Source organism: Echeneis naucrates, chromosome 19 (genome assembly GCF_900963305.1).
Source record: "Echeneis naucrates chromosome 19, fEcheNa1.1, whole genome shotgun sequence".
In the NCBI taxonomy this organism is placed as follows: Eukaryota; Metazoa; Chordata; class Actinopteri; order Carangiformes; family Echeneidae; genus Echeneis; species Echeneis naucrates.
Window position 1 is genome coordinate 3500096 of NC_042529.1, and position 12952 is coordinate 3513047.

The 12952-nt window shown below is 44.3% G+C and overlaps 1 protein-coding gene across 2 annotated transcripts in view; it reads left to right on the top strand.

Annotated features, from left to right (window-relative positions):
• sdk2b (sidekick cell adhesion molecule 2b) overlaps window positions 1-12952 on the top strand; it is a 227546-nt gene that overhangs the window by 210915 nt on the left and 3679 nt on the right. The window contains exons 36-44 of one of the 2 annotated variants that reach the window (XM_029527583.1): window positions 423-538; window positions 930-1116; window positions 2285-2422; window positions 2799-3008; window positions 3090-3215; window positions 4197-4361; window positions 4485-4625; window positions 6227-6365; window positions 10510-10639. In XM_029527583.1, coding sequence (XP_029383443.1) covers window positions 423-538; window positions 930-1116; window positions 2285-2422; window positions 2799-3008; window positions 3090-3215; window positions 4197-4361; window positions 4485-4625; window positions 6227-6365; window positions 10510-10639 — 1352 coding nt within the window. The remainder of the gene's footprint in view (window positions 1-422; window positions 539-929; window positions 1117-2284; window positions 2423-2798; window positions 3009-3089; window positions 3216-4196; window positions 4362-4484; window positions 4626-6226; window positions 6366-10509; window positions 10640-12952) is intronic. The other variant, XM_029527584.1, reaches the window with a different exon arrangement.

The window sequence follows — 12952 nt, forward strand, 5'->3', positions numbered from 1 at the left end:
GTTAATGTCCGATTTTATGCTGTCTATCTAATCCATTCTCAGTTAATTTTAATCTTGATTTTGTCTGTTCTCATAAAAATTTTACTGCCTCGTCTCAATTTAAATTGATGCTTTTTATTCAAGTAGTTCCCCCTCTATGTATTTCCATAAAATGTCATTTCTTTGCTGAAAAGCAGTTTGTACTACTTATGTATGAAAGGTGCTATATATGTTTAAAAAGTTCATTATTAGTAGTTGTTAGTTAATTCCTAATATTATTGCTTTTAATGCACGAAGATTAGGCCGTTTCATAAAGCTGCTGCTCTTGTCAACACATTTTCAAATGATTCGCTTTATATGATGCTACCTGGTTACACAACGTCCAGGTTACTGATAACAGACGCTTAAATGAATATTTAAATGTCCTGGTTGTGTGACAACAGTGCCCACAGGCCCTCCCCAGAATGTGGCCATTCAGTCTGCGACAGCCACGCAGCTGGACGTGATGTGGGACCCTCCACCTGTCGACGCCCAGAATGGAGACATCCAAGGCTACAAGGTCGATGCTTTAATCTAAATCTCCGAGCACAGACGCAACACTTTAAATTGGCTCACTTCTTCATAAAATAACAATATTGTGTTCCATTTTTATCATAATATAAATATTCCAGTGTTCTTGTGGTACACTCGGGACCTCATATATCTGATGTTAATCACCATTAAATGCACATTTTTTGCACTTTTAGCCGGCACTGTTCTCCACAGGGGCTGCTCAATGAAATGTTTGTTGCTCAAGAAAACATTTACGGTGGAATAAAATGAAATTGTGCATCTCCCTTAAGGGAGTTTGGAGTGGGGTTGAGTTTTATAGAGGCAGAAATAGTTGTGGTCTCTGAGCAGCGTCTGTAGACAAACATTAATATTTATTTATGCTTGCTTATCCCATGCAGGTGTACTTTTGGGAGTTCCAACGCAAGAATGAGACAGAGCGACTACGGACTCTGTTCATGCCCGAGGGAGGAGTGAAACTGAAGAATCTCACTGGTTACACCACCTATATGATCAGTGTGGCCCCCTTCAATGCTGCCGGGGACGGACCCCGCAGCCCGCCCACCAGGGGCCGCACTCAGCAAGCAGGTAAATCACAGCTCTGAATCCCAATAAACATGCACAACCCTTATTCTCCATGAATGAGTGTAGCAGTCAAAGACTGATGCAATCAAGCAACGGTGGTAAAATGAATATTTCTGTATGTAATGAATGAACGCATGATGGAGAGGTGCCGAGGAAAAACAAGACAAGCTGCAAACAAATGAGGAAACAAGACGACACGACTGGAGCGGAAAAATTTAGAGCGCGTGAAGCCGTGTTCACTCATTTGTCACATTTATATGCTGGTGGTGGTTGCGGTGTAGCTGCTGATGTTAGCTTGGAGAACCCTGAGAGTTTTCTCAAAGAGTATGAGTCAGCCATGAGGAAATAATATAATATGAAGATCATGCTAATCGTTACTGTCAGCATGCCAAACGATGTTAGCGGAACCACACACTGAGCAGAAGTTCCTAATTAGCAAACCCGCTCTAAACCCCAGCACTGATTCTCCTATTTTGTCTGGAAAGTTGAGGGTATGAACATTCTTGGTGAAAGTTTTCCGTCTGGCATGTTATGTCTTCACAATCCCCCCTTTCCCGCTTATACAACTCTCCATTTTTCTCTCATATAATTTTAGTGCATCTCAGACGAGCAGAGAAGTAAAGAGAAGGTATTGGCAGACTCTTGGTTGTGCTTGTGGGCCGGTGTCGTGAGAGGGGGAAGCAAATGACGCGCCATGAGGGGGGAGGAGGGAAGAGCATTATGGAAATAGCCACCCAATCTCGGTAGATGACAAAAGGACATTGTCTCGAGCGAGCGTCTCGACTCCAGCTCGACAAGTTTAGAGACAAGTGGGACAAGCTGTGCTTGTGAGCGCTGGCGGTGTCACAAGCTCGACCAAGCTGCAATGGGCCACTGGGATTGAGAATTAGTATGGCCTGGGTCAGAATGTATTTTTAGGCCACATCTGACCTTTTTAAACTGTGTGCAGGTTAGCAAAAATTATGCTCTCAAACAAACAAACAAATATTATGTAGGCCAACTCTCCTGTGATTCTAACCCTTCAGCAGCAGCTCTGTTGCTCAGACATTTTTAGTTAACACTGCCTCTCAGCCAAACATGCACCTTGAATAACCCTGAAAAAAATTCCTACATCCATGCCATTGGCTCTTACCCCTGTGCTTTTTTGACCTTTGACCTTCTAACGTTTCAGCTCCCAGCGCTCCCAGCTTCATTCACTTCAGTGAACTGACCACCACCTCGGTCAACGTGTCCTGGGGCGAGCCCACCTTCCCCAACGGCATCATTGAGGGCTACCGTCTGGTGTATGAGCCGTGCACGCCGGTCGAAGGTGAGCCCTCCCTCTCACCTCGTCATGACACTTTTACAATGGCTGCTGGCTTCTATGAAGGCTTCATAAATTGTTCAGTATCATTCAGGACTATCAGTTAAAACGTTTCTTTTTGATGAGATCCACTCAACTCAGCATGATCATAATCTCGTAGCGAGCATTTTCCTTGAGTTGCACGCTAACCATCGCCTTGACCCAAACGGCTCATATTTCATGCAACCTTAGCTTACTCTGCCATCATAAATAATATGTGACCACTGTGCCAATATTCAAAGTTTCCCACTGCTTTTTCCATTACTGCCCGTGTGCGTGTGAGTGTGCGCTAACATTGCCTGGCCTGTGTAAGACCTGCTCTAAATGTGATGTGTTTGTCTAGACTCTTCAGTGGCCTGTGCCGACTGTCTTCACTCCCCCTCCCCCCCAGGCGTCAGTAAGACAGTGACGGTGGACGTGAAGGGGAACGGGCCCCTCTGGTTGAAGCTCAGAGACCTGGCTGACAGCGTCACGTATAACTTCCGCATCCGGGCCAAAACCTTCATCTATGGGCCCGAGGTGGAGGCCAACATCACCACCGGCCCGGGAGAAGGTCCGTTAAATGAAAATTCTAATGTTTTTAATTCTTGCTTTGAAACGGCCTTGACTCAAACACGTCATCATTCTTTCTCAGGAGCCCCGGGACCCCCCGGAGAGCCCTTTATCACACGCTATGGGTCAGCCCTGACCATCCACTGGACCAGTGGCGACCCAGGACGCGCTCCCATCACACGCTACGTCATCGAGGCCAGGCCTTCAGGTACAGTCCACGCCTCGGCCGCACAATACCAACCAGATGATCACCACTTCAATCGTGAAATTGTAGAGTCTTTCGTGTTGAGATTTTGATTTAGGAAAGAGGTGTAAGGTGTCAACATCTGCTGCACCGGTGTCAGTGTCCCTGGTATTTTAATGGCTTATTGATCGAGGTGCTAGAGTTGAGATAATTGGCATCCTGTGTCAGCTGTGATTGACAGGGCACAGGGAGTGATGGATGGCTGGTGAGTCATGAAGGGGCCGGGGAGGGGGGGTGCTTTCGAAACTTTCAACTGAAAATTGAGGTGGGACACTGAGCTTTACATTTTAATGGGTATTAGCCAGAGCTGTTGGAGGATAACATATACCTAAGGGTCAGGGCCCAGGGGCCAATGAAGGCATTTAAAGCAGCACCCCCATCTCCCCCCTCATCTTCTCTAATGTGTGTGCCAAGGGCCATCACTCGCTGAGGCCTCGTATAACTTGATGACTTGTTTTTGTCTCTGCGTCGAATTTCATCAGCATCTCAAACTTCTTTTTTTTTTTTTTTTTTCCTTTTTTCCCCCCACCAGAGTTCAGCACCGTGACAGATGAACTCTGGTGCCTGTTTATGTTTGTGTAGCCCATTAAAAGAGTCAAAACTTACGCTGGTGTTTACAAGCAGCAACGTGTAATAAATGGGATCGGAGAGAATTTCCAAAGCCAGCAGTGAGCCATCTAACATGGCTTCATTTGAAATATGGCCACGCTGCTATTTATGATGTAGATTTGGTTGCTGTAAATTTTACGAGAGCAGTGAAATTGATGGATTGTGTAATATTTGTTGGAATTATGAATTACCCCTGGGAGCTACCAGCCAGATCAGAGCCCTATATCAAACAAACAAACAAGCTGTTAACAAAGACATATTGACATTGTTTTAACGGTTTAGCAAGTTTCCTAGTCTCCTTAGACCTAAAATTACAACTTGAAACCTCCTTTGCAGATGAGGGATTGTGGGATATTTTAATCAAAGACATCCCCAAGGAAGCGACTTTACACACATTCAACATGGACATCCTAAAGCAGGGCGTCAGTTATGACTTCCGTGTGATTGGAGTGAACGACTACGGCTACGGCTCTCCAAGTCTACCCTCTCCGTCTATATCTGGTGAGCTTTTTATATATTTGGTGAAGGAATAAATTAAGTTTCATAATTTTCTGACTAAGTTCCCTAAGGTCGCACAGATTTTTTTCAGAGCAGTGAATTCCAATTTCCCGTCTTTTCGCACAGCACAAAAAGTGGCACCATTCTACGAGGAGTGGTGGTTCCTGGTTGTGGTGGCTCTGGTGGGGCTCATCTTCATCCTGTTGCTGGTTTTCATCCTCATTATCAGAGGACAGAGCAAAAAGTACTCCAAGAAGTCCGAATCAGGTGAGTTCTCTCTATTTCGCAATCAAACGGAGGCTTTAGTGTGTTAGTGTAGTGCCCATTGGCACTAAAGGACGGGAATCCGATGACTTGACTTTTCCGAACGCTCTATGTGGGGGATTTGATGATTTGCAGTTTTCAAACACAGAGCAGTAAACTTGAGAAAACTTTTTTTTTTTTTTTTTATGCGAGAGGGGTATGTTCTGATTTTCAATGAAACAGATAATTGGCTGAGTAGCAGGGGAACAAAAAAAGCGGAGAGGGAGTATGGAAGGAGGAGTAGGGGGGCATACTTGTCCATTCAGCGTGGCTCTGACATCAGCGGGTATTTCCCTCAGCTCAGCACTTCTGCAGCGGTTGTTTAGCTGCCAGGCGGAGGAAGGGAGGGAGATGGGAAGGGTGGTCAGGGGGGGGTTCCTGCGGGTCACTGCCCATTCCCTGACTGACAGGAAAAACAAGAGGTTCCTTCTCGCTCTGACACAAAGACGCTCTCAAAGCCTCCACTAGGAATCTGGCCCAGGCCGCTGGACCTACCCAGCAGCTTTTCTTTCTCTGCGTGTTTGCGTAACCGCCAATTGACCTCAAACGGCCCTGGAGCAACCAAGGAGGGCATCTGTCCTGTCCTGCTACCCCCCACCATCAGTCTTAGAATGACAGAAAGTGTTTTTAACCTGTAACATGGCGAGCACTGGCTTTTCGAAACATTAATCTACTCAAAGGAGCTGTTTGATGAATCGCAAGGGACACTTGGAGCCGAGCCGTGTTACTGCCCATTTTTGTGCGATGCACAGACAGTGTTTACAGAAGGAGGTGCGCTCATTTATCATAGTCTGACGTATTTTCAAACATGCATTTCTGCTAGTTTGTGTCATTTGTTGCTTTTTTTTTTGTAGTCTGCTTAATGCATTACATTACCTGTAAATTGTAAGTTTATGTGCTCTGATTATTTCTTTCATTTTCTAAATTCTCTTCTTTGTAATTGGGTATTTTACTTTAAAATAAAGCTGTAAGGTCTGAGAATTCATTTTATCATTTTGGGACATGGAGCTGTTTCATTTGTGCCAAGAGTCAGAGGAGGAAGCCAATACTGCTCCATATCTCTGTTAAAGTAGCCCAAAAGTCTGTTGCCTTAGCTAACAAAGGCTAGAAACTGGAGGGGCACAGCTAGCCTTGCTCTGGCTCAAGGTGACAAAATCCAACTACTGGCACCAAGAATCCCTATTATTAATTGACACCCCAAGACAGCTTCACCCCGCTGTTTCCCTTCAGCTTATTCAATGCTAAGTGAACCACCTGCTGGCTCCAGCTTCATGTTTGTGGTATTAATATTTTCATCTAATTCTGGGCAGGCTAATAAGCACATTTCCCAAAATGATTAATTATTGCTTTCAGTCAAAAAAGAAAAGGAGTAGCAGGACATTTAATTGGAAATCAGAAACAAGGTTTATCCAGTTAGTCTTGGAGTAATGATAAAAGGCATTTTTAATGAATTGTCATATCGCTCACTGTTCTCGTCATCGATCAGGCTCCATTCATCCTCCCACACGCTAACCTCCCTGTCCGTCTGGCCTGTGGTCACACAGTGTCTCTATACGTGTGTCCAGGTAACAACTCCAACTGCAACGCGCTGACCCACGGCGACATGGTCAGCCTGGACGAAGGACGTTTCCCGGCCCTGGAGCTCAACAACCGACGGCTTTCCGTGAAGAACTCTTTCTGTCGGAAGAACGGCGTCTATACAAGGTCAGAAATCCGCATGTGCTGATCAAATTTTATTTACAGGCTTAACGTAAAGCCAGACTGAAGTAACCATATGGTAAAACAATAGCATTATACACGACAAGATGTGAAAACATCTTCAGCTATATGGAAAAATACTTAATCTTAATTCTGCTCTCATTATTGTAAAAAAAAGAAAAAAAAAGAAGCAAACAGACCGATTTTCTCTTAATGAGCTTCTGTATGTTCAACTCTCCAGCTGTAGGACATTCAGCATGTGGCGATAACGGCCTTGTTTAAAGCCAATCACTCAGACTGACATGTGCTAAGGGGCTGAGGAAGTAAGGATCAGACTGTATACTCTAGATTATTCCTGTTTAGGTAAGAGGTGGATTTCAGAGACCGGTGCAGTCAAGAAGTTTTTGAAGCAGTGAGTGTATTTTATATGAATATACGTATCATTCTGACTGGAAGAGACAGGTGTGCTCCTTCTGAGCCTCCTCTGTGTGTGCATATTCATCAGCCTCCAAATCCATAGGATAAAAACCTCATTGTTTTGCGAATGAGAATGTGCTAAATAAAAATTGTGCATCTGTGTTTGTGCAAGCGAGTGTCACCTTGAGGACAGATCAAAGCAGGGCCTGAGTCTTTGAGCAGCTTCCAGGCAGCTTCCTATTATATTTGCCGTCTTGAAGGGAGGAGGGAGGCAGGAGGGCCGGGGTGAGGGAGGGTAAAAGAATGCGCAGATGCACTTTCGGGATCATCACTCTTTTAACTCAAAAATCCCAACACCTGAGCCTCCGATTATAGATTAATGCCGCGTCTTGATCTCCGGTCTCAGAATACCAAAGGCGGGATGAAGTCCTCGGCTTCATACCGGGATCAGAAATCAAACACATTCTTAATCCTGCTGTAAGTCGTTCGAATTCGGAGCCATGTCACAGAGTTAATGCCATCTATAGCTGAATTTGGATGGAGATTTGCTCTGCGCGGGGATCATTTTGTCCAGAGCTTAATGTGCGGGCCAACATGCACGGCAGTGAATTCAATCAGCGTCGAGGCGAAATCAATACAGTTCACTTTTAAGTGACATCTTAATCGCTCACTTCTTAAACTGCCGATATGACTCTCTAACACTGCAGAATAGTTACACTTACATACAACAGCCATATGAGCCTACAGTGTCCGAGCACACGAGTGCTCATCCCGTAGAGGAGCGTTTTAAACAGAGGGAGAAATTAACAGCATCACTCCTGTGTGGCTTTGTATTACTCTCTTTAAGAAGTTTGAAGCCGACCCTGACACCGTAGTTTGAGGTTTAAAGAGGTCTTGGTGAAGTAATTCAATGTAGATTAACGTGGTTTTAAACACTCCTGAGTGACAAAGCTGTAGAACACCACAGACATGTTAATAAGTCCCTACAGGCATCTGAAGCAAGAGGAGAGCCTGATAATGAGTAAAGACCGCGGGCAGATTTGATTTCACCCCCCTGGTTTCTCATTCCGTCCCCCGGCGTACCACCGACTGAATTTTGCTACGAGGGGATTAAGTGGACCCTTCTCTGCAAGAGAGCTGATAAATAATTTACGCTTCGCTCGACAACGGGTCAAGGAGGAGGGCTGGAAGTGGGCTGATCTTCCTCTGTGTTTTTAAACAGGCAGTTCATCATAATGTCCAAGCGGGTGCGAACAGCATCTCCTCAGATCGGCTTCGGCTATTTGTCTTGACCGCATTTTAAAGGGGCTCCCCGACAAGAACCGCTGAGGAATCCGAGTTGATAAAGGTCACAGTGAAGAAGCCGTCTGGGAAAAAGCACAGATAGGAAATAAGACATATGATTAGGACTCGATTGTGATGTTGTTTTTGAGCTGGTCTGCATCTTAGAGCTGTCATTCTTGTTAGAGATGCTCACAAATGTTTTCATCTTACTGTAGAGATTAGCCGATTGATGAATATATCAAAAGAGTAAAAACTTTTTGTGTGATTCATGATCATTCATTTACAAAATAGATTATGATATTAGCTGTCAAATATCGGGAAATATATAGCTGATACAGATGAATTCATGAGCTATACAAAAACCAATACACAATTGGCATCTCTTTTCTGGCGTAAGTAATGAATTTGCTCAGTCATCAGTGGTTGGAATAATTAGTCATTGCTGTAATTTTCTTTATAGTATTTGCCCAGTTCCATCTTGATATGTGTTTCCAACATTTCATTAAGAGTGATCCAGCACTTTCAGAAATACAGAAATATTTGCTCTGTGTGATATGAGATTGTGATCCTGTGTTTCCAGACTCTTGAGCACTGCTCAACAACCTCAAACATACAGATGCTAAGACGCACCACACAAATGCATTGTGCGTTTTGTAAATAAATGGCTCCCTGTTTTACACCTTTCACTCCTCCACTGAAATTAAATGAATTAACCCCCTTAATCTAGTTTTAATATAACTCATCGAGGGTAATTGAATTACAGCTTGCTTTGTGATTTCCCCGTGGAGTTTTTCTTTCTACATTCAAAACGCCACCCCTTGTGAAAACTGCTGGAATTCACCCACAGCATATTTGAGATGCTTTCAGAACATGTTTATTTGGAAAATGCTTATGCAAATGTGGCTTGTTTTTTTTTTTTTTCCGACGTGCAAAGCAGCAGCTCTGTTGGCAGCGACTGGCGGCCGATACCGCGGCCTGGAAAGTCAACAGGAATCAGTATGTCCCACTGGTCTCAGCCAAACCCGCACCAATCAGCAGAAACAGATGGGTGTTTGTTTAGCAGGACTGGGGACACTGGAAAGTACGGAGGAGCTTAAGCACAGGGAGGGTTTCTTTTTCTTTTTTTTTTCCCCTCATATTTACTTAAAGGAGCCCTGGGAAGAGCGCGCCATTTTAGGAATTGTTTTTCTAGTATTTAAGCCCTCATTTTTCCTCATTCCTTCTTTCTTTCAGCTCAGTTTCCCCTCAGCACCTCTCCCCGACCCCATTCTCCTCAAACACTCCCTTCCAGCATCCTCCTTGTGTTCATTCACGTCACTTAAACTCTTTAAGTTCACACCTGAGCAACATATTGAATCACCACAGGACCGCTGACAGTTTAATCCATGCCATTGCTCATGCAGGCTCTGATAACATTTGCCAGAGGAAAATCCTAAGGCCGCCGTTTGTGTAATGACCCCTTGAGCGCCGCACAAGTTCAATTTATAATTCAGTCACAAGGGCCCAGTGGTTTGACATTCCACATCCCACAGTGAGGACCGAATCAGGGGGAATCATTCATCCTAGGAGAGACTGACTGTAGGCTACTGTCTCATGAGTGTCCCATGATTCTCATCAAGCTGCAACCCAGCACACACACACACATACAGACTCTGATACATTTGAACTTGAGAAGGAGTGCTCGCTGTCATTTCCTGGACTTTAAATGACATTAAATGACGTAGAGTCATTGAGAATCTGCTTCCATTTTGTTTCTGAATGCAAATTAAAATATTATTATTATTTTTTTTTTTTTTTAGGATAATTATGAAAACTGATTTGCATTTTTTTCCCACAGTTTCTGTCTGTTGTGAAATCAATGCGTTCAGCAAAGTAATTACCGAGATTTAAGAGCAAGGACGACATCAATATAGAAAGAACATTGCGCAGGCTGTAAACAAAGCAGTTATTCTTTTTTTTTGTTGTTGTTTTTTGTGGTAGCTTTTATATTTTGATAGTAGAAGGGACAGACATAAAATATGGAGGGTGAGAGGGTTGAAATGGTAACAGGAGTAAAATATGAAAAATTGTCCCAGCAGGCTGGTGTAATAAATGAATAAAGGGGGCGCGGCGGGCCCCGGCGGTCACTGCCTGTCAACAAATAATTAAAAACTAATTCATTTCTGCTCCCAGTAGCAACTTCACTTTCAACACGGGTCACGGTGGACGGTCGGCTGGCTTGGTCTGACCCTTACATGCAGGCCTTGGCATGGGTCTACCCCGTGTGACGGTGTCTTAATGGGCTATAAACCTGACATTTGTTTGATCAACTGACTGTATTACAGTCGCTCCGTCTGACTTTATTTAGATGACCTTGTTCACAGATCTCAGAGCACAGTATTATAATTACCGATAGACAATTATGGTGATAGTTGTGTTGCTGAATCATTCCCATCAATCCTTTCCCCAGGTCCCCTCCCAGACCCAGTCCAGGCAGTCTTCACTATTCGGACGAAGATGTCAGCACAAAGTACAACGACCTGATCCCAGCGGAGAGCAGCAGCCTGACTGAAAAACCTTCTGAAATCTCAGACTCGCAGGTGCAGTAGCAGCTTATCCTCTTCTGCCCGTCTCGTCAAACGTCCACTGTCTGTCGGCATAAAGTGTGTATCTGTTGTGTTGTGTACCCGTCTGTGTTGCACATAGTCACTGCTCAGTTCAAGCATTGTCGGCTGCTCGGTGTGTTGTGTCAGTTCATACCGTCCACATGGGGTCCTCTCTGTCATTCACCTGGCTGCATTTGACCTGCAGAGGTGCAGCCACAGCGGCGCGCATGGAGAGATGAGAGATTAATGGCTCTGCTCACTGGTTGTAAAGCTTTTTTTCTTTTATTTTTTTTCCACAGGCAGTGACCTGTGGACAATGTTGTCTCCAAACATCCACCTGTGTTTCAGGCTGCTGCACTCAGCCACAGCAGGTTTTTTTTTTTTTTTTGTTTTGTTTTGTTTTTCTTTAGTCAAACAACAGAATTTATTCCAGAGCTGGATGTTGCTCTTTCCTGATTATTTATTTTATTTTATATTTTTATATTCTCAGTACAAAACTATTGGCTTTCCAACTTGCTTCTTCTTCTGTGGTGGAGCTCAATCAGTTTTCAATCAAAATTTTGGGGGTCCTCTGAGCAGACCCTGCCAGGACAAATACATGGCTAACAACTATTGCTAGGAAGCCTGACATGTGGCATCTGCTAAGAGCTGAGTTAAACTGCTTTTTTTTTTTTTCCATTGAGTGAGTGTTATTGCTAAGTTGTGCATTTCTCTATCTCTCCATTGATCTGTCTGTGCGCTGCCGGCCCTTGTGTCTCTGATTTTTTCACTATGGATTTATCCTTTATTCCCCCTTGTGCTTTCGACATCGTCTCCTCCCCTCTGTGCATATATGTCGTGTCTGTTTCTGTGTGTCACCTCATGCTCCAGATACGCTGTGGTTCAGGGTAAAACCACGTTGCAGCCCTTCGGAAAGCGGTCCTGAATTCTCTGGCTTTCAGACTTCCTTCAAGGTTTTTCTTTCATCCAGGAATTCTTCATCGGAGCCATTTCCTAAATTATCTTGGAATATTTCTCAGCTAAATATGTCTCCAGTGTGAATTCCACAGCCAGAAATCTCTCCCCACCTGACCTTATCGAGGCCTAAGTCCTATATCCAGATCAAATGAAAATCTCCCTCCAATGAATTGCTATGGACAGGACCTTTCGCAGTATGATAGAATCCCCTCAAATGACATTTCATCGCTTGTGTGACATATCTACCATTCGCACTTGTGTAATGTCAAACATGGCCTGAGTGTACTAACCGCCTGGCCGCTCCCGTGCTGCACATTCGAGGCGCTGATGTTAGCTCTGAAAACACACAGAGGTCCGACTGTCACGCCATCGCTCCACGGCCTCTGACAGCCCACCGTATCAGCACCCAGTGGTGCTTTGGAAAAATCCAGGAATGCTCTTTGAAGTTTTATTGAGCGGATAACTCCGAGCTATCAGTATGCCTTTGTGCTGTCCGTCCTCATTAATCCCAGAGGCCTCTGCCAGCAGGTATAAGTTGACTATTGTGCTGCTCCTCAAGAGGGGATTTTGAGGAAGCTAACATTGACTTGGCAACACAACAAGCCCACCATTACTGTTCTGCTCCCCTGCAGGTAGATACCTATTGACTTTTTTTTCCTTCAGTGTACAGGCTTTCTTACTTGTCTCTGTTGCACCGTTTTTGTGTTTCATTTAAGGCCGAAACCAGGCAAAGACGAATGATCTCATCTGTGATTCAGAGACGGATTGTAGATTATGCTCTCTCAGCAGAGTGGCATTCCACCAGAGAGACATGAAAATGTCTGCTCGCTCTCACATGCTTTTCTTCTTCTCTCGCCGTCTCTCTCTGAGCCACTGTAGCTTTTTTGGCCACGGCTCAACTGAGAATACTGTCTGAGATGTTTGGGTTGTCTCTAGTGACAACGAACCGCTTTGTTTTGACCGGACCCAGTCTGATGTATGATGTCATAACCCAGAATAAATGCCAATTGTGATCCCAAATACATTTGAATTAATATTTAATCACTTTATGGCACACACAAGCGTGGACGGAAGGACGGATGACACAGATGAAAACTAATAATCTTTGCTGAAGGAAAACGCAAAATAGATACACATGTTTCTGTTGCTCTCAAGTGAGCCCACTAATGCTGAAGAAAATCCCCCACACCCTTTGATTATTATTGTTCTGATGAATCAACATTCAGTATCAAAACATCGAGAGGGGTTTGAAGCTGCTAAGGAGGACGATCTCCCTGGTTTGACACAGCCAGCAGCTTTGTTTTCAGCCACAAACACGTCTGCTCATTCCCATTAGTCCTTCAGTCCTTT